General features: G+C 46.7%; 1 protein-coding gene across 2 annotated transcripts in view; it reads left to right on the top strand.

Moving 5' to 3' along the window:
* Nucleotides 1-25,525, top strand: part of arhgap15 (Rho GTPase activating protein 15) — a 43,294-nt gene extending 17,769 nt beyond the window's left edge. The window contains exons 7-13 of one of the 2 annotated variants that reach the window (XM_056579420.1): nucleotides 145-295; nucleotides 2,751-2,885; nucleotides 4,626-4,724; nucleotides 6,916-6,993; nucleotides 8,891-9,025; nucleotides 17,187-17,292; nucleotides 23,927-25,525. In XM_056579420.1, the coding sequence (XP_056435395.1) occupies nucleotides 145-295; nucleotides 2,751-2,885; nucleotides 4,626-4,724; nucleotides 6,916-6,993; nucleotides 8,891-9,025; nucleotides 17,187-17,292; nucleotides 23,927-24,107 (885 nt within the window). In that variant the 3' untranslated portion in view covers nucleotides 24,108-25,525. The remainder of the gene's footprint in view (nucleotides 1-144; nucleotides 296-2,750; nucleotides 2,886-4,625; nucleotides 4,725-6,915; nucleotides 6,994-8,890; nucleotides 9,026-17,186; nucleotides 17,293-23,926) is intronic. The other variant, XM_056579421.1, reaches the window with a different exon arrangement.
* Nucleotides 25,526-25,855: the final 330 nt, after the last annotated feature.

Raw genomic sequence — 25,855 nt, 5'->3', positions numbered from 1 at the left:
CCCTGTGTTAATTCTTTTTTTTTTTTTTAAAGTTGCATAAGTAATTGTGAAAATGCATATAGGTATAAATCCACAGCAGTTGTTAACAACCAGTGAAACCTCTGTGACCGAAGACGTTTCACATGCTGCCTTTCCCCCTCTCAGTCCAACGGGAGCGGGGGCTTACGTCCCGGCAAGACGGGACTGCGGAGGTCAGCCAGCACGGAGAGCATCCCCAGACACAGCTCCCTGCCCGCATATGGATCAGCCTCCCCCAGCACAAAGCAGCGCAGCATGGTGTACCGCCGCTCTATTAGTAAGTAGAGCTCTGGTCTCCACCAGCGCTGTACCCTAGCGGATAACTCATCTGAGCTGCCGCGTTTGATCATGGAGTCAGGGCAGAGATACGTGATCAAGTTTTGATGACTTGGTTTACCTATCCTAACTCGAAATATATTGCTACACTCTATGAAAAATACAGGATTTTTGTATTTAATTTGATGTATTCAATTTTACTGCATCTATCTAACAATAATAACGACAATATATTTTTTAAAGGCTTAAGTTGAATTCAACACTCTTTATTTTTTGTGCTCTAGGTTATGAATTACATATATCAGTGCTGTTTTTAAATGCTGTATTAGTGTGTCATGGACGGTATTGTCTATATTACATTTCATGGTTAGGGTTAGAGGTATTTTAATTCCAATTTCCATCTTCTAAACTGGCAACAAAATGGCAATAATTCCCTGTATTAATAGTATTATGTAATGCAATGAATCGTGGGGCCTGTCATCAGATACAATCATCGCTGATTCTTGCCAACACAGCCCGATTCACATAAAAAGGCACTTTAGTCATCTACCTAATCTGCAGTGTATCTGTGTGCCCTTAGCAAATTAAGAAGTTGTGTTCCACATTTAAGTTTAGTATGGAAAATAATGACTCCGAAGGCTTGATGCTTCTATTTAAGTCATCCTTTTGATGGCTTTTCTTGATATTTTATATCACTTACGTGCTTTTCCAAGTGCATGGCCAAAACATGTGGTAAATGTTGCTTTCAATTACATAGCATGCACAGGCGCTTTGACACGAGAACATGCTAATTAGCATTATGTCAGCATATGTCAAGTAGCAATTATGTTAATCCCTGTCAATGGTTCAAATCAATCTTGTCACCTTTGGCATTGTGCAAAGAATATTATTGATGTAGGTTGATGATCAAATTAAAATCGTAATTAGAGACGAGGGACATGCACAACAAAGCCCTGTATCTTATTGTTATCTTTAGCTTTTAGCCTTTTGATTCCCAGCGATTAATCTTCCACACTTGAATGCTGGAAACCCCATGCAATATTCATACTAAGACTATTTAGCGTTTTGTATTTCTGCTCACATACAATCGTGACATTATTAGCATTATGACACCAAAACGCAGTGATAAACGGGTATCGTACAGTACAATGGAATGAGTTCCTATTGGTGGCGCTCTTCAAACTGACAGCAGTTGGACTGTTGGAGTAATGTTACCTGATCTTTGCTATTCATGGCTCACTCTGCTGGAAACTGGCATTCCCTAGTAAAAGGGGGAAATAAAACAGCATTACTTGGATTTCATTAAAAGCTACAATATACAAAATAGGTCATCCCTGTACATTTGGGAGGAGCGATGTTCATTTTTATTAAAATGACAAGCAGGCCCAGCCTTTACAAAATCTGTTGGGAGTTCCCGACGAAACAGAAAAAGTTCAATTGGAATGCGTAATAGGAAAAATCAGCTTTGGGAGAGGTGCCTAGAAGACCTCCAGATTAATATAGACTGTACGTATAAAAATAAGTAAGGATGCCATGAATCTGCATCAGGTAGTGATAACCGCCATAAAAACATCAAATCTATAATGTGCATCTGCTCTCTCCACAGAAAGACTTGAATGTGTAATCTTAATTTATGTTAATGGCAAGTGTGTTGCTTCATTGACTAGAAGTTTATGACTTTCCAGAAATATCAACAATGCAGTTGCTTAATTAATAAGGAATTATTCAGCAATTAAAAGCATTCAAACTCGTTTTGCTTCAAGGCATTCCAATAACTGATGTGTATTTCATTCAGTTATTGCTTGTGAAATCAAATCTCCCACATTCCTAGTTATTGGTGCGCAACAATTTGCATACCACTTGAACCTTTATACTTTACTCCACCTTATCTTTGTGTAACAATCTTGACAGGTGACTAAAAAAAACTATACCCAGACCAATAATACCAGCCATTAAGGACAATTGTTTAAGATGGATCCATCGCGTATGACGTTGTGTTGTAACATCACCAATACACTCCACACATGGGGATTTAGTGAGCATGTGTTTTTTAATTCAGAAATGCTTAGCAATAGCAAAGGTTCTGACTAATATTGAGGTTTCATATTTCGGGGGGGGGATAAAATCTGCCGCTCTGTCTAACTCAAATATGCAAAGGATTACATTGTTATTTGAGAACTTTACCACAACGGTGAATAATACTAAATAATGATGCTTCTGCTTTTAATATAAAATCGACCAGTCAGTCAGTTATTTTGTATAGAATTTGTATATTGATCAGCTTAAGGATTGCTGCAGTTTCTGCAGTTCAATCCCATCTAATTAAGGTTCAACAGTGTCATGTCCGTGTCCACTTGTGCGCATTGCAATATAAATAAAATAAGTTATGAGATCTTACCTTAATCGCGGACGGTCCGACATGTATTGGACATTGACGATTTATTATTTTCTTTCAGACATGTTCACCAGCTCCAAGCTGAAGCACAGCACCTCGGACAGCGCGGACAAGAGCGGAGTGAAGAACCGGCTCAAGAAGTTCATCATCAGGCGACCTTCCATGAAGACGCTGCAGGAGAAAGGCATCATTAAAGGTAAACCAGAGGCGACCTGAAATCCCTCGGCTTGGCTGACCCAGCTCAACTCACCTTTGAATATCCCACAGGGACTGTGATTAATGACGCGGATGGGCTGTAAGTCAGCATGCATTTAAGGGCTCATTGTTTTCCACTTGATGCACTGTCTTACCACACTCACCACGTCCCGGTAATTTCCCAGAGTTTTAACGTTACAAAGACACATATCAACGTACCCCCGTTTTTCTCTCCTAATTGACCGTTACCGGTGAATGACTTCTAATAGCTCTTGCTGTGATTCCTAAATCGTCTCTCCTCCCCACGCATTCGAGTCAAAGAACAACGGGCGACAGATAGACGCACCGAATGCATTTCACTCCAGCAAACCTCGTCGATTGCAGGCGGCTACACACAGCCGCCGCTCCTCAAAGGGGGGAACTAATTTATTGAGCTCACGGTCGGAGGAAAAATACACCATTAAAGGGCATATTTAAGCACATTTGCAATCCTTAGAAGAAGGTAACGGTATTTGGAATCTTTCCCCCCTCAGCTTCAAGGAGACCCTTTAATGTTGTGTCCACGGGACAAACGGCAGATCAAAGAGGGAGGACGTTATTGACAGAATAAATGAAATACTTGTGGATTAAGGAGAGGGGCAGGTGGCCCCCAGACTGTCCTTTTTGGCAGAGCTGGTGGGCAAAAGCCACTTCAGAGAGTGTGTGTGTGCGCTTCCTCAAATCACGCACCCCGCCATACCTTCCCCCCCCCCCCCTTCCTCCTTCTCTCTCTCTCTTTCCCTCTCTCTCTCCACTCGGCTCTTTCCCCTCCCTATCGTTCTTCAGAATGCAAATTAAATCCATGCGACGGGAGGGTTATTTGAATTCCTTTAGGAGGGGTAATTTCGCTCCATTTCTCCGCTCCGCACCCCACCTCCCACCCCTACCCACTCCTCCTCCTCCTCCTCCTCCTCCACTCCCCTTCTCTTCCCTGCCTAGCTTATCTGCCAACCGTTGAGGGAAAGTGCATTTTGTATGCAAAGGTGCCTTCGCTTGGAGTCATTTATGTATTTGGCTCACCCTCCCCACCCCTCTAGTGTATAAACAAGAGAGGGTGGGGGGAAGCAGGGGGGGACGCGGGGGCGATCTTTGATGTTTCCGAGGGGCTGGAGGAGCTACGGCGTCGGCGTCGGCGGCAGAGGCGCCATGACGGAGCGTCGATGAGAGGATCTCATTGGCTGGCGTGTTAAAAAAAAACACTCAAAAAAACACACGCCCATGTTCCGGCACACGGCGCTCTTCCGCGACGCCGGATCTGCTAGAAAGGCCGTGGCAGGCAGGCAGGCAGGCAGGCAGGCGGGCCGCCGAGCGCTCACGCCTGCCTGCGTATGGGCTGGGGAGGGCCCCCCCCGGTAGTGGTGGCGGGAGCCTCATGGAGCCACGCCGCGTCTGCAGGGGAACACGACTTCAAAACACGTTGAGTGTTTTGAAGTCGTGTCATTTTGGAAAAAACTGCAAAGTCAATGAAGCAATGGAAATGTTTGCAGCATAATGTAAGGAGTTGCAAAACGAGACACCGCCTTGCCTTGCGACTGGGACTGGAGTTAACGGGGAGACTGGGGGTTCGTGTTCAAATAAAAGTAATACAAGTTCAAGATGGTGGAGCCAAAGATAGGTTTCAGGTCTGTGATGTATTGCGTTACGAATGCAGTGTCCTCACAATTCAACACGTTGCTCTTGTTTCAACCCTTTCCCCCTGCAGACCGTGTGTTTGGGTGCCACTTGTTGACACTTTGTGAACGCGAAGGGACCACTGTGCCAAGTTTCGTTAAGCTCTGTTTGGAGACCGTGGAGCGACGAGGTACGTTCTCATGTTCGGTGCCCGTTGACAGCTTGCCGTTTGCTATTCCTGCTTTGTGTATGGGAAGGGAGATTTGAAGCCATGATATCTGTGTGGGAAAAGGGGCTTTACAAGAATGCATTTCCCATTATTCAGGAGTCTGGCATCTTCTCTCTCAGCTCGAGATCCTTTACCGGGGAAAGACCCATGTTCACCCCCCCACCCCCCCCCCCCCACACACACACAACACAGACAAACAAACCTCAGACACAAACACACCCTATACACCGTTTTACTTAATTTAGCCGTCTTTATGCGCGTGTTTATACTTTATTTCCATACTGTTGACATTTTCAATGACTCAGTTGAAAAACCCATGGTCTGAAGTGCCGAGCTCCACCAGAACAGCGTCTGGGTCATCGCCGTTTAGCGCTCCGGAGCACAGTGTGTCGGATTTTCCAGTTTCCCAGGCTCTCTCGCATACTTGCTGAGGCAAAAGGGGGCTGAACCCTTGAAGGGAAAGCGCTCCCCAGCAACCCAAAATCGCTCCACTTTGGTTCCCATCCAAAATGAAGTCTACTTCACAGTGTTTACAACGCCCCGAAAATTGAGAGTGAATTATGTGTTTGTGTAATGGGTTCTGTTTGTGGTTTTGGCTAGAACATTGGTTCGGGACTATTAGTTATCTTGGGGTAAGATTGTGGTGGCCTGATGAACTTGCTGAGAAAATAATACTGATTATAAGTCTCTTTACACTAGGGCAATTATGATTTAAAGCTCAGTTATGTTTATTGATCCATGATGGACCTGATTCAGAAAGAAAATAAACTTTTCAAGGCAAGTAAAACTCAAGCGGAGGCGACAGTGAGAGAGTGCTTTGAAAGAGAAGGCAACAAGACATTAATCACACACACACACACACACACACACACACACACACACACACACACACACACACACACACACACACACACACACACACACACACACACACACACACACACACACACACACACACTTAAAACACAAAACCCTCCTTTATCTACCCATGAGCACAATCAAAGCGGCGAGCTGAATCGTAGGCTCACCTCTTGTCAGGGCCCGTTTTGACATTTGGTCACATTACACTAGTAGGACACAATGAACGGGGCCCTTTGGAACAGGACTCCCACTGTCTCCTTGGGTTTTCCAGGCCAACAACATCCTCAAGTTAGCCCAACAGTGACAACATTTAGTGGCGCTGTCAAAATGCTCGGAATGTGGACCGTCATTAGTGCAATCAATATAAAGGGCAGAGGAAAATGTCACCCGGGCTACCTCTGCCCAGCGAGCTAGCTGTGACAACAGTGTCCCCAAAATGACGGTGGCCTGATTCCATGCCTCAGGCGACAAGGCCGCTTGATAGGCCATCTCATGGAATGTACTCATGTTTTGTTTTCTCTGGTTTCCTCGCCTTCCCGCTCATGCATTCATACCTGCAGGTTATGTCCCGTTATATATCCCTTCAGGCTGTGCTTGCTTGTGTGTGCTGTTGGGCTCACAGCACCTCTCATCTACGCAATGTTGACCTAAACGTCCAAAGAATCACGTTGAACAAAAATGCTTGTGATTTGAACATTGTTTTACTTAGATGGGCGCCGTGAAAAAAAACAAAAAAACAACATTGTTCGTTTTTTTAAAGTCGGAACAATGAAAGCAGGACAGGCTGTCAGTGCTGTGACTGCTGGTTTGGCAGACCACCGCCACGTCCTTGGATGCATCGCAGCATGGCAGGCATACTCTGTAATCAAAGTAGTCCTGAAAATCTCCCAGTGAAATGGAGCCATATGGCGCTAGCCAGGAGCCTGACGAGGCTCACTAACGCTTGATTCTGCCGCATTCCCAATCAACAATGGAAACTGGAGACCGAGAACGACGCCACTCAATCGATGCCTGCCCTTTTTTTTTTTTGCTTTGTTTGTTCTTGAATTTTAATTCTTCCTGGCTTATCTGCGAGTGTTTTGCTATTGCTATTCTTTATTCGAGGCAAATTGTAACTACTAGTATGCACTACTTTGTGAGGAGTCGGTATGGAGGAGTACAGCACCACCACCACCACCACCGCCACGATGATTTAGACTTCAATTTCCTCTAACATTTGAACTCATGGCATTACCCTCTCCCTCTTTGGCGCTGTAACTCCATCTATCGCTCTCTCTCTCTCTCTTTCCAGGACTCACAGTTGATGGCATTTACAGAGTGAGTGGTAATCTCTCTACCGTCCAGAAGCTGCGCTTCATGGTGGATCAAGGTTGGTCCACTATATTCATTCCCCCCCCCCCTTTAACTTCATTAGCTCTATTTTATGGATTGCTTTGACTGTTTGAGGTTATTTCTGTCATAGTTCACTTACTTTAGTTTAATCCTGAGTGGTTTTCTGGTTGCTGTATTAATGTCATTAAATGATATAAACGTATTTCTTTGTATAATATGAAGTATTTGATATTCGTTATGTTATTATAAACGCAGACACATAGGTGGAAAGAGCTTGATGTTAATGCGTTCCCGAGCCAAAAAAGAGCAATTGATCCATCGCATCATCCCCCACTGCTTCACCGTTTCCATGTGAGATGGCATGTCCACGGGCACTTCTCCCCGGGAAACAAACGGGCATCTGTTCAGTGGGGTCCGGAGTGAAATATATAAATAAATACATGCAGATACAAATTGAACATTGACCTCAGCAATGACGCCAAAGAAACGGCATGATCCCCCCCCCCCCCCCCCCCACTGAAGAAGCAGTCTTGGAAGCGAGCGTCACCCTCTACTGCTCCGAGATCAGCAGCTCTCGTGTCGGAGGGCTGCTCGCAGCGCGTGAGGCGGCGGCGGCGGCGGCGGCGGAGAGAGTGACATCACTGACATTTCCAGCATTCCCTGCATTCTGTCATGGTCACACCATGTGCCTCCATTCTGTTCCCCCCATTTGTTCCTAGCATCGTGTTGTTGTTGCTCCGACTCTGGCTATATTTCTGTTTCGCAAAAAAAACAAAAGCTCAATATGGTCGCGGCGAACAGACAGCTTGAGACGGCTGTCGTCCGTTTTACCCCCCCCCCCCCCCCCCCACCTCCGAATCCCGTAGACGCGCGTGTCACAAGACGACAAGTCTTTTAATACGCGTTTTGCTCAACCTATTCCACCTTTACACTCAACCCATTCTACTGTCAGCGGCAGTTTTGTAGTGACAGTAATTCCCCCCCCCCCCTTTTCCCCCCTACTCCGTGCTTAGCTCAAGTTGATACATACCGGGGTAGACATAATAATGCAGATCCTCAAAGTGAGAAGCTTAGAGGTGTCAAGTGGGTCAGCTGTCGAGGAGGCTGCCTCAAAGTTTGCACACACACACAAAAAAAGACCTCCCTGATTCCATTACACAAGCCTACCGTTTTATGTGGAGGTGCGTGCCATGAGCTCCAAACACAAACGTGGGCTTTGAGCTTATCCCAGTGAGGGCACAGCAGTTTTATTCTGAAAACCCTGCCTGCCCACAGAATGTCTTCCTTCCCTGTTTTGACTGTTCAGCGCGTCCCCTGATGCCGTATGATTACCATCTCATAAAGGGTAATTGTCTCAGTAGGTGAAGGATGGCACATTTCCAGCACAGTGTACAACCCTAATGTGACTTTTATGCCATTCAAAAAAAGCAGCATTCTCAGACCTCCAGGCCTGTCATCTTGGCTGTGGCTCACGCGCAGCTAGCCCTCTCTCCCGTGGCAACGCGAAGCCGCTTTCCTCTGAATTGCTTGTCTACCTGATGGCCTGTGTCACTACCAAAGGGGTACTTTCTGGTCTCAGCCCTATTAAAAACTGAATGATTTCAGCAGAGGCTTATATTGCCTCAAACGAGAGAGAGAGAGAGAGAGAGAGAGAGAGAGAGAGAGAGAGAGAGAGAGAGAGAGAGAGAGAGAGAGAGAGAGAGAGAGAGAGAGAGAGAGAGAGAGAGAGAGAGAGAGAGAGAGAGAGAGAGAGAAAAAAAACATGTGGCGCCAGACCTCTGGGTAGCTGGGGAGGGCCTGGCTGTTAGCGTGCACTGCTGTTAGCAGGTAAACATTAGCATAGTAATTAGCCCCGGCTAATTCTCCCAATTAAAGCGGTGTTGTTCCCTCTGTCTTCCCTCCTGTCCCCGGCCTGCCTGGTGTTCTCCTCCCAGAGGAGGAACTCGACTTGGACGCCAGCCAGTGGGAAGACATCCACGTCGTCACCGGCGCGCTCAAGATGTTTTTCCGCGAGCTGCCGGAGCCGCTGTTTCCCTTCCGATTCTTCGAGCTGTTCGTCGAGGCAATAAGTGAGTAGGGGCCAGATGCGTGTGGCTGTCAACACCACATGTGTCAGGCCAAACCCTGCCATCCTGGCCGGGGCCGGGTGCGCATACTTCACTTTTTATATTTGTTTGTCAAAGTGTCGCCCCCTTAAATGTCATGATCCTGCCGTCGACATCCCGATCACCCCGTCTCAGCCCGGATCACGACCGTCGGGTTGTACTGTGTCAAGAGTAGCGCTCGGCATTCGTAGAAGACTATATTTTATGCATTTCGGAGGTTTTACATAGGGAAAAATTCATTTGGCCCAGCGGCGTATTAGCCTTAATCCTGTTTACAGTATGTGCCGCTGTTTGCCTCTAGAATTCCTGTCCCTTGAGGCAGCTCAGTTATAGACTAAACTATTTCTCACTCTGCAAGCTGGAGAGGGCGACCACTGGGGATTGGGCTGATAAGCAAAGTGGATGTTTCCGCTACGTGCCCTAGCAACAGAGGCGCAATCAATAGCATGCCTGCCTCGACGCTGGTCAGTCCGGAGTTAGCCGTGATGTTTCACTTCAGATGAATTGGGATCGCAATTTCAATCCTAAGAGTGTGAAAATGAAACGCAATTATGCTCGTCACGGCGGATGAGATGAGGCAATCTATGAAGGTACAAAAGATTGGCAGCCTATTTTCAAGAGGAAAGGGTTTTTCTTTCCAAAAAGCCCCATAATATAAACATAATAAACAAATAGAACCAGATCTATAAACTCAATGAAGCTGCCAAGATAACTCGCTCATATATTGCTTATAGCTATCTTTACAAAAACTATTTTGAATGTTTCATGTTTTCCTCAAAATCCCTAATCATCCCACTTTAATTTCCATCCATTCCTTTTGATACAACACTTCCAAAACATCCACACCATCGCCCCACCTATTAATTCCCCCGAACCGGAATGGGAATTCTGGTGCCTCAGCGCCCCACTACCAAGCCCCGCTCCCCTCCGTCCAGGGTTCAGACGTGAGCTGTCACCAGATCCTCCAGCCACTCATGTGTCACCCCCACCACCGTCTCACCTCTCAATTAGGCCCCGAGACGCCGGGCCTATCAGGCGGCAGGATGTCGCCGCCGTCGCGGTAACCTTGTATAAACAATGCCATTAAAGGTCTGTGTCTGGTGCTGAAACGCTACCTGAGCCATGTGTTCCTGTCCTCGGGTGGGGGGGGTTGAACTCTGGGACGGAGGGGGGGGGGGTTTAGTGTGTGACTCGAACACATGATACCTCCAAACCTGAGGCGTGTTTATTTAACATATTCAGTTGCTCACATAGCCTTGAGATAAGGGCGCAGTGCTTGGCTCGGTATTACGTATGTCTATCATGGATATATATCGTATATCATCTGCTCAATTGACGACAAAATTGTGGAGGCTACTGATGTCAGATAGTCCGTCCTATAAATAATTCATAATCGGTCTTGCTTTGATCGAATCTTTAGCCCATCTTTCATCTCTTTCGCTCTACCCGAAAGACAAGAAAAAAATATATAAACCCCCTGAAAGCAAGATTGCCAACAATCCCAAGGTGGGGGCATAATTTGGCAATAAATATTTACATGCCTTCAAAAATATGTAGGCCAGAATACCCAGTGGCACTCAAGGTGGTTCCAGCCGTTTAATCAGATAAGCGTGTGCGTTGTTGATGAGTCACAGACAGCGTTTAGACAACTAATTAGCGGCGGAGCAAACCCCTCATAGCAGGAGGTGAGTAATTATCCTAACCTGCTACACGTTTCCCTGCATCGCTCCCCCCCCCACGCTCCACCCTCCCCCGCCAGATCAAACGGCCATGGGAGGAGACTCGCACACCGCGATTCAGGAGACTAAACGTGATGTGGGTAATACGAGGGACCGGTAAAAAGAGAGAGAAGAGAGAGTGAGCGAGCGAGAGAGAGAGATGTTAGCAGATGTTTTGCCCGAGCACCTTCGTTTACATTTCAAACGAACGCTTTGTACTTTTTTTTTTTTTTTTAAAGAGTGTGACAGCCTCGACGGCGTTTCTCCGCTCGCTCGCAGATTAAACAATCCTGCCGGTGATTTGAGCTGCTCACTTCTGAGGGAATCGTTCGCTTGCCATCCACTTAACCCTTTATACGTCTTCTAAGAAAATTATGAAAAAACTGAATAACCTAGATCTACGTGATATTAGCCCACTGGGGAATGACTTGATTTGCATCTTTCAGTCAGATAAGCATCCGTGTTTCCTCCAAACACACAGAAATCGGTACTTGCCGCAGCTAAGCCGCGGCCGTGTCACAAGACACATATATTGATATGCGTGTGACTCTCTGCCCTGTGGCCATCCATCAGCCTCTATTTAAGGGCACGGGGAAGCGGTCTCCTGGTGCTGATTTAGAAGACGGGTCGACATCATTAGCACCTCGGCAGCCATCTTGGCTCAACCCTTAATGGGGTTGCCTTGCTAAGGGGGAGATCCTCTGAGGTTCTGGATGGGCCGTGTTGAAAAGAGAGGTGGGATCATTACAGTGGGCTCACATCACCAGCCCTCCTAATTGATATCCCCCAGCTGCCAGATTAGTGGGCGAGAGTTTTCAACCGAACGGGACCCTGAAGCCCGAGCGTATCTGTGTACTCAGACTCACGTTGGAATCCGGCGCTCAAATCCTAACATGAGTGTGGGCCCTCATGGGGCCCGTCTGAGACTGCAGTCGTCTGAAAATGTTTCTATAACTCTTTTTTACAGATTAGAAAACAGATGACGCAATGTTTTTTGTCTTTCATCTACATTTTAAACTAATTGTAGTCACGGTTTGTACGTTTCGGGTCGACGCAACGTTTCTTGTTGCTTTAATGTATTCGCTACCTTTCCTTCTCCCATCTTCATCTCATTCTTTCCTGTTTCTCTCCCTCTTTAGCAGAAGTGGTTATTCACAAGTCATTATCTATTATTTCTCTCACCCCTCTCCCCCCCCCCACCCCCCCCCCTCACCAACAGACACACGCGCACACACACACACACACACACCCCTGAGCCGTGGTGCTCAGGTGGGGCCCATTCCCCGCCCCCCCTATCCATGCACCCCACACCCCTCCCCTCCCCTCCCCCACCCTGTGAGCTGTTCATTCTTGGATGGTGGAGAGGAGCAGCTGTGTTTGCAGGCCACGATCCTGGCACCGGCGTAGCCAGATCTATTATTCATGTGGCCCCAGTATCAGAGCGGGGGATCTGGAATCTCCAGCCACCTGTCCCACAGACAAGCGTGCCTTTTTGTTCTCCGGAAAAATCAATGCAGCCCCGCTGAATTGAGTTTTATCTTCGTCGAGCGGTGACATACATGTCGTTTTGAGGAGTAAAGCTGTTGGGGATGGGGCTGTTTTTGTTTTGCTTGTTTCAGTTTTTTTTAATGGTTGGAGGTGGGAGGTAGAGGCGGGGGGGGGGGGGGGGGGGGGGGATATGTAAATGTGTTTTTTAAGTATTACTGTTAATGAATGTGTAAACGGGTAGAGAAGTAAGGCTTTCTGCAAGGCTTTGGGTTGTTCAGTATTGTCAGTGACACTGATATCGATGCGTTAGTCTGAATGCACGGCTGCCTTGTTTGTGTGTGTGTACATGTGTGCATATCTATGCATACGTGGTGGTTTGCTTTTACCGTTTTGAGTTGACCTCTATTAATAAAATTGGCGAGAAGTCGAGAAAAATGTAATGTTATTCCGTTTTGAAAATGCTAATTAGGTAAAGGCATATTTTCCCTAGTTGTATGGTCCTTGTCTGTGCCCTGAGTAACCATGGAAATGGAGTCATGTGAGTTTGTAACTGGGCCACCCAGGCGAGAACAGATAGTATGAATACCGCTTCACAATCTTAGCTATGCCAGGGACTACACCCCCGTCCCACCCCCTCACCCCACACACACACACACACACACACACACACACACACACACACACACACACACACACACACACTCATCAAACTAGCTGAATTTACTTCCTTCAAATGTATTCACACTACTAACACAGAAGGGTAAAAAAATGAAAAAAAGCTCAGAATATGGTCGTGTTTGAAGAGAGCCAATGACATCTGTTGGGTTTTGCAAAGCGAAAGTGTTGGTATACCTGTAGGTGTGAGTTACTCACTACCGGCGCAATCCGCTTTTGAACACGGGACTCACATGTTCACAAACTGACAGATGGATATCCTAACTTTGGATATCCATATTCATATTCATAATCACAACTCTGATGCCCGCCAAGGATCTGTATTACAGCATCACACGGCTATATTCTATATAACGCAAGGTTGGCCACAATTGGGTCAGCCCATGAGATGCATATTTAATATGGATCTGTCTTGGAAAAAGGGTAAAGTCCACTTCTAGTTCCAGGTCATCCGCAGTAGCACACCGCTTCAAAGAAACCCCATTTACATAGGAATTATTGTACATTTTTATGGTACGGCTAAGTTTAAATTAATCATCAAGATTACAGAAAGAAAAACATCTGAAAGTCTCAGATGTAACCCAGCCTTTGTTACCTCTGCTGCACAATACACACATAAGCCAACAAAGACTATGTTCTGTTCCTCAGAAATTTATTTTTCGTTGATGCCGACAGACTTATTGAGCGCAGCAGAGCCATTATCAGTCAGATTGATTATTCACTTATTCTTAATGAGTATTAATTATGTTTGTGTGTTACTCTGTTGTGGGGTTCGGAGCGAAGCCCTTGCATAAATATGCAACGACGGAATAAATAAATTCCAGGCTGCACAATTGTGCTTGTGTGCATGTCGTGCTGCCCTTCAATTATTTACCTCTGATCGAGATGACACCTATTACGGTGAAACAGAGAAATTCAATCTTACTTATTAGAGGAATTCTTTTCACAACTCTTTGAAACTCCACCTCATTTGCATGCAAGTAAGCTGGCCACGCAAATCGTTTGAAATGCAAAAATATATCTAGTTTCTATATTTCATCAAGGAGCTTTTCATGTTTAATAAATTACAAGCACCATCCTCTAAGACTTTGTTATTCATTAACCAAAAGCACACAATTGGGATCCATTTAAAATCTTAATCACAACCTGCAGGATTATTTGCTTTCTGCTAATATTTGCCTTGACGGGGCCGGGGTAAGCCAGTACAGCGAGCCTGGAGACAGCCTTGTGCAGCAGGCAGTCTTGAAACAAACTAGGTCCCTCTATTTGTAATGGGATTAGATACACAGCAGTTTTAGGAACCGAATGTGTATCCAGTCACTGTGTCACCGATTGAAACACTTATCTAGGGGATGAACAAAAATAATAATTAAATACATTGAAAAACTTGAGGCTATTGTCTGGTTAATCATATATTTTACTGAGATAATTATTTAACAGAATATATATATTTATATATATATATATTTATATATATATATATATATATATATATATATATATATATATATATATATATATATATATATATGCACGTTCAGGGTATAAATAGTCTATTATTTTTTCAGGACAATTCAGATGGAATGGTCCTTTAAACAAATACAAAATAGGAATGATCCTTGACGCTTGCTGATTATTTGAAATCAATACAAGCAGGACAAACAAATTGTACCTTGTTAATTTCCAGGTCAGTCGAGCTGTTGAACAAGGGCCTGTTGCAGCTCGTTACATCCTCCCCACCCCTCTTGTCACTATATTGAATTTCATTTTCACTGTGTCATATTTGTTTGTGTTGTTGTAAGCAGAGCTCATCTGGGAGTTTTAATGGTCTCCTGTCATAACAGGCCATAAATCACTTTAGTCCCTCAAGGTGCCCGAAAAAGCAGCCTAATGCCGGGGCCAGGGGCCTTTCTGAGGGACCTGACATGACTAATGACCACTAAGACTTCTGCGACTTAAAAAGTCACTCGCCCACAATATTTTCCCCAATCATGTTCCCAAACCCTCGTTACCTTTAGTGTTTGTTGATGGTGATCGTGAGTGATCTACGATAATATTATTTCACCACAAAGAGATTGAGGAGCCGGCTGATGCAGTGGCTGTAACTGGACTCTGTCGCGTGTTGGCTAGGTTTGCATGGCGGGGCGTCTCCCCGCGCTCCTGTCCTCTCCCGATGCGCGTCGTTAGCCCGGGTGATTCAGCACATTTAGATGGCTCAATCTTAGCATTTCTGCCTGCTTTAAATTAATGACGTCGTCCGCACCATCTGTCCGCAATGGTAGGCTGAGGGGCATCTCCAATATGTCTGCCACCAACGGCAAAGTAATTAATGAATCATGTCCATTGTGCCAGCAATAGAGACTAGATTAAATATTTCAAAGCCTACTAGGGAAACTGCTGATAGTTTGCGCACAACAACAGATGCTGGGAAAAATTTCGTTTTTTTTCTCCGCCATCGGAATCGGAAAAGCAGTGGCGCTGGCGCTCCATCCCTTTCGTATTTAAAGAATCCGTATTTGAACTGTATCCGTTCTCGACAACGACAGCGCCGATCCCGGGGAGGGACGATCCTTAAACACTCTATTTTTTCCCCATCCCTCGAGGGGACGGGGACGGGGGTATAAAATAAAATAAAAAGTGCTGCTGCGCATTCCACCGAGGAGCTCACCTACGGTACGGCAGAAGGTCAGGGCCCCTACTCCCTCTCCCTGAACGTGCTTGTCCATCTGTGCCCAACTGGCGGGGGTTGGCACCCGACGCGGGCATCTGCCACCTGTGCCTGTGCCAGCTCGGTGTACACGCCGACATCTGCTGTCGCCGTGCTCAAGGGGCGCCTCAGCGTTGCAACAGACAGCGGGGCCAAACATTGTCCTGAATGCGTCTGCTAACAACCTGGCCCTAATGAGAACACACGGGGGCAGACGCCATTACGGCTCTCCAGGTTACCCGCTTAGCCTAAATAGGGCTCTCGCCGGGCACGGCGGGGACAGGGGGACTAACAAGCTCTCTCGTGGGTGGGTTGTCCGGGGTTTGTTGTTTTTCGGACCGCTTGGAGACGTCCTAGAGTGAGAGCAGTTTGCCGCGTACGACAGATGTACGGTGGGAATGTGTTCCACTTTGAAAAAGAGTCGAAGCGTGAAAATATGTAATGAAATAAACAGGTTGCTTATTCAACAGATGAACTGCGGCAAAGCTGTAGCGGTAGCTTGGATACGGCGACATGTGGAGCTTAGTAACAGCGGCTCACGTGTTGACTTTGTTTCCGCTTTTAAGCGGAGGGATCCGGTTTTCACTTAAAAGGATGCCTTCCTCGTTTTTCTAACTTTTTTCCCTGATTTGGGGCAAGTTGACGAATGATACAGTAAAGGCACATGCACATGTGGGCCCGACTGTTCCTAAATAGAATAGATTTTGCACAAGGGCAAACATCTGTTTGGATTAGCGAGCAAAGCTGTTCCGAAATTTGGGGAGAAGAAGGAGCTTGGGTCGCGGGTGCCATTGATGTCCCTGGGTCTTTGAGGACTTAATTGAGGATTTTCTCCACTCAGATAATCTAACTCATCTGACCCATGTGCTCAAGGTTTATTTTTTTTCTTCTCCTCTTGATTGCTGGCGAGAGTCGTCTCAGGAGACTCGTCAGGGGCCGCCTGGGGTCCGGGCGGTTCACTGGCATTTCGTGGCTCTTTACCTGATTGTTGTCTCGATGCTTCCTGTGTCCCTTTGGGTCAAAGATCAAGATTCCAAAAGCTGGAGCAAAAGGGAGGATGTGGGTCATTTCCTTTACACTCCCAACATCTGCATTAGTGCCAATATCCACAGTCCCGCGAGGAAGAGTGTGATAGTGTTCATCCCCACATGGTCTCTAATTGGTCAGTAATCAAGGCTCGTGTTACACTGTGAAAGAATATTCAACTAATGGCTTCCTGTAATCAACAACTTCTACAGAAAGTCACTATCGTTGCGGCTTTCATGCAAGTGCACAAGTAGCGTGTCTCTCATATTGATCCGTCTACACAAGGCAAAGACTGCTTTTCCTGGTAATACGCTGGGTGTGAATCTTTTTTTCTATTTGATTTGATTGATTACTTGTGATAACTATGTCATGCCGTACTTTTGGAGTGACTTTTAATTACCAAAGCAATTAGAGTACTCAAAGTGTGTCAATGAATCACTTTCCAACACACACAGTTGATGAACTAATATGTAATGTCATGCGTGCACCTGCTCCTCTTCTGTCTGCACAGAGACCAAGGATCGGAGGCAGAAGGTGCAGGCTGTGAAGAAGTTGATCCAGCAGCTTCCAAAGCCCAACCTTGACACCATGAAGCTCCTGTTTGGTCACCTCCAGAGGTAATCTTCATCACATCCGAAAATGTCCACATTAACATCGTTAAGTTTTGAAAAATACTTATTGAATGCCGTATTTACGTACTGGGGGACAGGATAATGTAGTGGACAGGATGCTTGACTCCTTGCAGAAAGGTTCTGGGTTTGATCCCCCGATTCAGCCTCTGCAGGCATCCTTGAGCAAGTTGCCCAAATGAATAATGACATGTATTTGGAGACACTGTAAATTGCTTTGAATATTAGTGTCAAACAATTTCTGGAAAAAGTTGTAATTTGCCAAACAGTAAATAATACTGCACATTTATTTAGAATGAACACAGTTGCTTGACAGACACACACACACACACACACACACACACACACCAACTGTCACAGTATAATCCCTGAGTCAGGGCTGTCGTGCATCGTGTTATCCCCTTAACCAGAGAAGAGCAGATTGACAGGAGGGTCAAACTAGCAGTTTTGAGGGGACACGGGAGGTCACACATTCTCCTGGCCTTCCTCAGCACTCTCCAGGTCCCACATGAGATGGCGGGGGGGGGGGGGGGGTGGAGAGATGAGGATATTGTGTGTGTGTAGGGGCTGGAGGGGGGTGGGGGGGGGGGGGGGAGGTGACCTCGGTGCTGCGTGAGCAAGAAGACTGGCCCCTGTCCACTCTGCCTGTCCTGGCCCAACCGAGGGGGCCATATGGCCGCAGCCCCGCGTCCCCTGAGAGGTGTTCTATCCCCATCTCCTCTCCATATTTACCAGCCTCGCACAGACAGACAGACAGACCGAGAGCGAGAGAGGGGCCAAGCGGCTCATCTCAGATTTATGAGCCCCTCCCTAACTGGAACATACCCCTTGGCTGCGGTGGGAAAATGTGTTTGTCTGTTTGGTTTTGCATGCCAGGTTCCTCAATTAGTCCAAAGGCTCCCTATTCATATTCCTGCACAATCGCCCTTGGAGGATGGCTGCCGGCGCACTCCTTCCCTCCTTTCTCCCTCCCGCATTCTGGAAATGATTATCTTCCCTCTGTCTCTCTTTTTTCCCTCGCTACCTTTTACTCTGTGTCACTTTGTGCCAAAGAAACAAATGGCTCGGCAGAACCCTAATGAAATCAGGAACGAAGCGACGAGCGCTTATTTCTACCTCCGATTTTTCACGTTCCCTTGTCTGTTCAGCCTACCTGTAGCTTGAAAAAGCTCACAAACTAAACAGAGACTCTTTCAAAGAAACACACAACACACACACACACACACACGCAAGCCTCGCTGCTACGTCGCCTGGCTCACACTATTTAAGTGTGACCAGGAGATGTGGGAAAAGGAGTTGAATCCCGACCAATGCCTCCGTGTCTGTTCCCGGGCCACAGAAATCCCCCCAGCCCTCTAGCCATGCAAATAATCAACCCAAGATCATCTCATGTGACAGAATGGCAGGAGAACAGGGCCCAAGGGAGTCACGCCAGAACTTAGGCTGCCACACCCACACCTAGTGATGTGGGCTAGTCCATATCCCCCCCCTCCCTCCCTTTCCCTCTCTCTCTCTCTTTTTCTCTCATTTTGTTCTAGTGATGTGTCTCGCACTCTCACTCTCAGCCCATCCTTGGTTCGCTCTCTTTCTTCTTCTTTGTCTCCGTCTCTTTTCGTTGCACGTTAAGCCTAATTGCACGGCACACCACACTAAATGCGGATCATGTGTGATTTGTTTTATTTGAGTCCTTATTGAGGCACACGAGAGATAGAGTAAAGGGCACCCTGTGTTTACCGAGAGCACCGCCTCTCTGTTTCCTAAAGGGTAGGAAAAAAGGGGGCACTGGGGAAAATAATTAGAAAAGTTCCATGGCTGCATCAGCTGACCGAAATGCTTATCAGAAATGTCAGATGATATTACAAGATGGAATTGAAGAGAGTGGTTACGGGTTGCGTGTTGGTGTGTTAATATACACATGCAAGTCTGTCCTTGTGGGTGTGTGTGTGTGTGTGTGGGTGCGTGCGTCCGTGTGTGTGTGTCCTCATCTCGCACATAAAGTGAGGTTTACTCTGAAAACGAAGAGTGTTTTTTACGATCCAGGGCTCCGGCGAAGAGGTTTTATTTCGGTCCTGGCTGGGGCCGCCCCCTTTAGTAACGCAGGAGTCTATGAAGTTTTCATATCCTTTGTTGTGGCTTCATCCTCTGCCTGTGTTGAACCACGGCTTCTCCTCCCCCCCCCCCCCCCCACACCAATTCATGGGGTCTGGCTTCAATATGGAGCTGTGTACTCGCATTGTGATGATGTGGTCAAGGAAACCAGATTCTCTGAAGTATACCTTCACTTAGCCGTTCTATTTCTTCCTTCTCTTTGTGGGTGTTTTTGTCACCGCCGGTCATGGGTTGCCATTTACCGCTGAGGGTGGAAGTTTGTTTTATTTTTCTAAGGCATCTACGGCGAGGCAGAAGTTTTTCCGTGCCTCGCTTTCTTGCTGACCCCTCAGAGAACAGTGGCAGGGAGGCCCTCGCGATGGAAACCACCACGTACGGGCGTGGCCCCGACGCACGCTCAAATCACCCGTCTCGGGATGTCGCTTTTTTTTCATTTCGTCTTTTTGGACTTTGGTAAAGTAGGGGTGGGGTTGCGGGGGATGTGGTACGCAGGAGGTGGGCTCTCTGGGGTGCATTTACCAATCAGTGCAATCCAACCGTAAACATTTACCTCCTGAACGGTAGCAGAAATACACTCTCTCTCTCTCTCCTCCTCCGTTTGTCTTAACATGCGTTAAGAGCAGACGTGGGGGGCGCTGTCGGTTCACTTCACGACTCTTGACACATATAGTTCTGAGCCACTGGGGCCATTACCCCAGATGCACCACCCACCCGCGGCAACACCACCACCATCATCATCAACAACCGTCCCCTCTCTCTCCCTCTCTCTCCCTCCCCCTCCCTCTCTCTCTCGTCTTCCTCTGGCTTGGCGGGGCCCTCCCTTCCTGCCTTCCTCATCTCCACATCCTCCTCCTCCCCACCTCAATGTATTATCTGCCCCGTGATCCTGAAGGAGCCAATGACGCTGACCCAATTAGCAGGAGCCTTCCAGGCGAGTGGGGAGAGGGGACGCCAACATGGTCCAGCTACCATTTCCTGTTCCGCACCCCCCCCCCCCCACACACACACACACACACACACACAGACACACACACAAACAGACACACACTGCACGCGTTCAAGGAAAATTAGATGCTAATTAATTAGCATTGGCATCTTGAGTCGTGCACGTCAGCCCATGTCGGGGGCACGGAGCGGGATATCAGTGGTTCGTCAGTTCACATCAAGAGCCCTATGGTCACCTCCTAGGCACGCCGGGCACTTGCTATTGTGCATGGCACCATCACCCCCTCCTCACCACACCCCTTGAATTACTGTTTGGGGTTGGGGGGGGAGATAGAGGAAGTATGCCTGCATTAGCGGTCGGAGCTACCGCCCCGTGATCCGTCAAAAGAAAGTGAAAGACAGCTAAAGTGGTTGACGTCAAAACCCCCAGAGAGCGAGGAGGTGTAGGCGGAGGGGACGGCGACGGGTGCCCGACGCGCTATGGGGATGGATCCGCGTCATGGATCAGTCCAGGGGGACAACGAGAGGATCCAAAGGGTCGGTGTGGAGGCTGAGGAGGGGGCAGCTGTTGTATTAACACTAGCATCTGATTGCCAGAGAGCTGAAGAATCAGGACAGGGGAGCCTTGGTACAAGGTGATGTATTCCTCCTGTGAATATACAGCAGAATTACTTTAATAATTGAGTCTCCTTATTCGAGATCATTAGTGGGCCATTAGGCATGGCAATCCAGACCCTTAGATCATTGTACGATTCTAATTAAGTTAAAATGCTGATGCCAGGACAGGCATGGAACAGTGATGTACTGTGTACACGCACGGGGCTGAGGTTAATTGCAGACATAAATGGGAAATTATAGCGTGTACATGTTTCTAATCGGGTTTCACTTACACTGCACTCAGGGACACACCCCGAAACACTTAGTCACAGAAATGCACAATAAATACTATGCAGTACGCATGGCGCAGAGCCTTGGCAAAGAAAGTCGTTCCCTTCGTATATATCAGCATCAAACAGTTAACATACAAATCTCGGAAACTCACATGGAGGCCGTAAAAGGACCAAAAGGTCATCCAACATTTACCATGTTCAAACCCCAATTGGTCGTTTTGTTGTTTGTACTCTGCGGTAAACTTCTGACTTATTCTAATATATTGTCGCTCAAAAGTAAACCAAGGTCACTTTTATTTGTTCAGGCTTAGTAGCAAGGTATCTGTCCCCCTTTGTTTTTTTGTTTTCTATTATTTTTACGTTTATAACTCAACAAAATCAAAAGAGTGGTCCCTGGCAGAGCCAAGAACTGTGTGGCAGATGCTCTGGTCCTTCCTTCACGTGGAAACTGTAAAGGAGCCGTGATATTGTAAAACTCGGTAATTGTGCTTTTAGTAGCAGAGGTAATTGAATAGCAATGAATTTACTTCCTGCAATTTAACGCCCACCTGGAAAACTGAGCCTTAAATCTGGATTTCGTTAGGTTAACTTTACGCGGCTTCTTTTGCTGCCTGGCCGTTTTAGTTCCAAGCTTGCTGACGCTGTGTGTCTCGTGCAACTACCTCACCGTATGCTCGTATAAAACTATATAATAACAAGCGTTTTATATTATTGTCTTCTCACGTTGGTCTTCATCACCCACGGACAGACAATACAGTATCATGTTTGGCTTTTGTTCTTTTGTTGCTGTTGTTACCTCCGAGCAGATGTTTTGAGGCATGGCAGATTAAAGACATATTCCAAGGAAAACGTCTTTGCCGAGCGTGAGATGAGAATAATTATTCGTAATGATTATGCCAATGAAGATGATGGTCGGGACTTGAGTTCATTAATGAGGTTAAGGGCTATGCAGAGCACGCACATACTTGGTCCATAGTCTAATGACATATGGCAGGCCAAGATGTTGGCCATCACATGCAATTAAACATCGCTGGCCAAGTTTTAAGAGGTGATAGATGCATTACGATACAGAGATATCCCCACTCTGACCTTAATATAAGTATTGCCTTCGGAGAGATTGAGAACATTCAACTAGAACAAAGTGGACACACACTTAATGAACGTGTGTGTGTGTGCATGCGTACAGTGAACGCATGCGATGGCAGCGCGTGCTATCCTGGGCGGACAATTCACAACGCGTGTTTTCGCTTTGTGTTTTACGACTTGCAAGGGCCTAGATAACATGGCGCTCAGCTCGTCCAAACAGCAGTTTGAGACACGCCACTGCATCGCAAACATGAACATGCCTGGCACGCTGACAATACCTTTTGGATGCAATTACGCTTCGAGGCGCGCACCCCCCCCCCCCCCCCCCCTCGTTTAGGGGCAAGGAGGGGACTAGGATCCCCACCTCAGAACGCTTCGTCAAGCGCCCACTGACAGCTTGGAGAGGGGCCCCGCGCCACAGTCCTTCCATCCCCTTCCAGGCCTCACTCCATAACGGGCCCCGAGGCCTGCGGGCGGCGTCCTCCGTGGAGCTGCTGGTCCTCCACCAAAAATGGCTCGGCCTGTTCCTGTCCCCAAGCCAAGCCTCAGCCCAAGGAGAATGCAAGCACTAGCCGTAGTCCCAAGCTTCTCTCTCTCGCTCTCCCTCTCTCTCTCTCTCTGCCTTTTGTGTCTCTTTCTCATTACAAATCCCTTTGCAGTTCACCCACACATAGAAAGGAATATACACACATATACCCAGAACCACAACGCCCACGAGTCCTCAGATACTCCCAGTAGAAGTCCCAGGGTGTCCCTTGTTTAATGGAACACCTTTTCATAGAATCTGCTTGTAAGGGGAAAGATGGTTCGCCCCCCGAGCGCCACTCTTTTTATTTCCACCAAAGTCCAACCGAGGTGAACACAGTGTCGTTTTCTTTTTCTGCTTCACAACCAGTTTTTCCTCCTGACCGCAGAAAGTTTCAAGTCTTACACGAGTCGAATGCGGATCTGCACTTTCCCCCCAAAGCCAAGTTTTGTCTGGTTTCCCCGCTTACCCAGACGCCGGCGCTGCTAAACCTCGACCCGCATTACTTTTAGAACTCCTTCCCCCCCCCCCCCCCCCCCTTTCGGGTGGATGGATGTTCTGCAAGGCGCACCGCCGTTGCCGAAACTTGTGGCCGTGGAGGGAGGGAGTGAGTGAGGTTTGAGCCGTGGCTGAAACCTGGATCTCGGAGCACCTAAAGCCGGCTTCACTAAATAACACAGTACCGCTGCCAGTTGAGAAACGAGATACCCTTCAGACACGGGGGCCACTCCAGGGGTAGAACCTACTGAACTGACGGCTGTGAAGACATAACTTGAAGGTACTTTGGTTTACACTGGAAGAAGACACGAGGGGGACGCGTGCCAAGAGGTGCACAGAGCCTTGTGTTAAGTATATGTGTACTGCCGTTCGACCAGAGGAAACCGGGCTCGCATGTGGACCTCCATTTGAACGGCGTATGCCAATGGATTCCGTTTTTTTTGGAGTGGCGCGGTGGAGGGATGGGTTTGGTCGATTACCAGATTGATTTGTAGCGAAGTATGACGTTTGGTTTCTAAAGATGCGTCAATGGGTTTTTTTAATCTCAGTTTGGTCTTCATTTCGACAGAGTCCTCGCCTGCTCAACGAAGAACCTGATGTCCAGCCAAGGAGTCAGCATCGTGTTCGGCCCCACCCTCATGTGGCCCGAGATGGACTGTGGCAACATGGCCTTCAACATGCTCTACCAGAACCAGATAGTGGAGTTCATCCTCATGGAGAGCCGCGACATCTTTGACCTCGGCATGTAGTAGCCCGCCCAAACCCCCCACCCCCCCCACCCTGTGGCTGACCGTGAGGTCTGGTCCTTTGAAGGGGTAAAGCTCCATAGATCTGTATGTTGGTCAATGTGTGCAGAGTTGAAAGAAATGGAATGTACTGACAAACTGCTTTCTTAGATAAATGTTAGCGAGGTCTGTGAGGAAAATGACTGCGCTCTAAAACGGCAGTACAATTTTAACTGCACCTTTTTTTAATTATCTTGCAATGCAATGACATTGCAATGCCTTGTGTATTTGGCTTGAATTATTTCTACACCATCAGCTGCATTTGCACAAATTCCACACCTGCCAAATCTCAATCCCAAAGTAACTCAGGTATAACTTATAACCAGTAGACATTATGGTGAGGCACTTCCTCAAGAGATGCCCCACCACACAGTAATGTAGTACGCGCAGTGTCCACAAATCTCAATCCAAGTCACCGCGTTATCATTTGAATGATATGTGCTTACGAAATGCTTCTACAGTTCCGCGACTAATTGTGTATTGCTGCATATTAGGGGTGTACAGCTCATGTTATTGAGTTTGAATTGTGTTATCTCAACACAGCTCTTTCATTAACGCCGCCGTGTGATTGGTCAACATTACTCTCGGTCACATGTCGGCGATGTAGTAGTGATCCTGTGTTGTGCAGGATACTTCTACCAAAATTAAATTAAACAAAGCATACATATAATGAGGTCATATCATTTGGATAGTGAAGTAATTTGAATTATTTTGATGAATGAAATTAATGAATAAATAATGAGTACCATAAATAATGCCCTTTTATAACGTTTGTATATTTTCTTTAAAATGCCTTAATAATAGGTCATTATATATTTTCCAGTGCCAACAATTAAGGCAGAATTCAAAGGAAATGTTGATCTTTCTATAATAAAAACATTGTTTATATGAAGGAATCCAATCATTATTTGACACTTGGTGTTGGTTATTAAGAATATAATTTACTTCTGCACTGGATTCTCGTTGAACAGCAGCTAAATCTAGATAATTAAATCATGTGTTTTACATGCAATGTAAATCAAGAGATGCATCTCTCTCATCAAGAGGGATAAATGATTGTGTCTATGTATGGGGGAGGGGGAGGCTGTTTAGAATAGATTTAGCTTAATGTAATAATGTTGAATATGATATTGGTTAAAATTCAAGACTGTCTTGAATCCAGCAAGAGCTTAAAAATAGCTTTTTGGAACCGTATATGCCAGTGAAACACTATCAATGTTCATATAACCTGGACACAGTCATATGGAGTCATTCAACACAACATGATGTCCCATTGATTTCAATATCTGAATAAATACACTTTTGATGCATTGGACTGCAACATTCTGTTGGCGTAAAAACAAAGAAATACACTTTCAGATCCAACTAACTCTTTCTCTTTTGAACAGCGATCCTAACCTCAACTATCTTTAACCAGACGTTCTGCTTGCAGCATGATCCTACTTGGTGCACACACACACACACACAGACACACACACACACACACACCCAATGCAAGACGATTACCTTCAATCATTTTCAATGGCAGACTGCTCTTTGCGGAAGGTTTACTAATGGTAGTCCTTCCTGAAATAAAACAGTCAATCAGGGTGCAAAACTGCAGGGGGGAGGAGAGGGGGGACGGGGGGGAGGGGGGGCATGGTGGTGGTCTGCCAAGCTCTTTGTAGTCTAATGGTAATCACAGGACTAGGATCAGGCATGTATGTCAGCTC

Source organism: Gadus chalcogrammus, chromosome 20, assembly GCF_026213295.1.
Source record: "Gadus chalcogrammus isolate NIFS_2021 chromosome 20, NIFS_Gcha_1.0, whole genome shotgun sequence".
Classification (NCBI taxonomy): domain Eukaryota; kingdom Metazoa; phylum Chordata; class Actinopteri; order Gadiformes; family Gadidae; genus Gadus; species Gadus chalcogrammus.
This window is presented reverse-complemented; position numbering and strand designations above follow the sequence as displayed.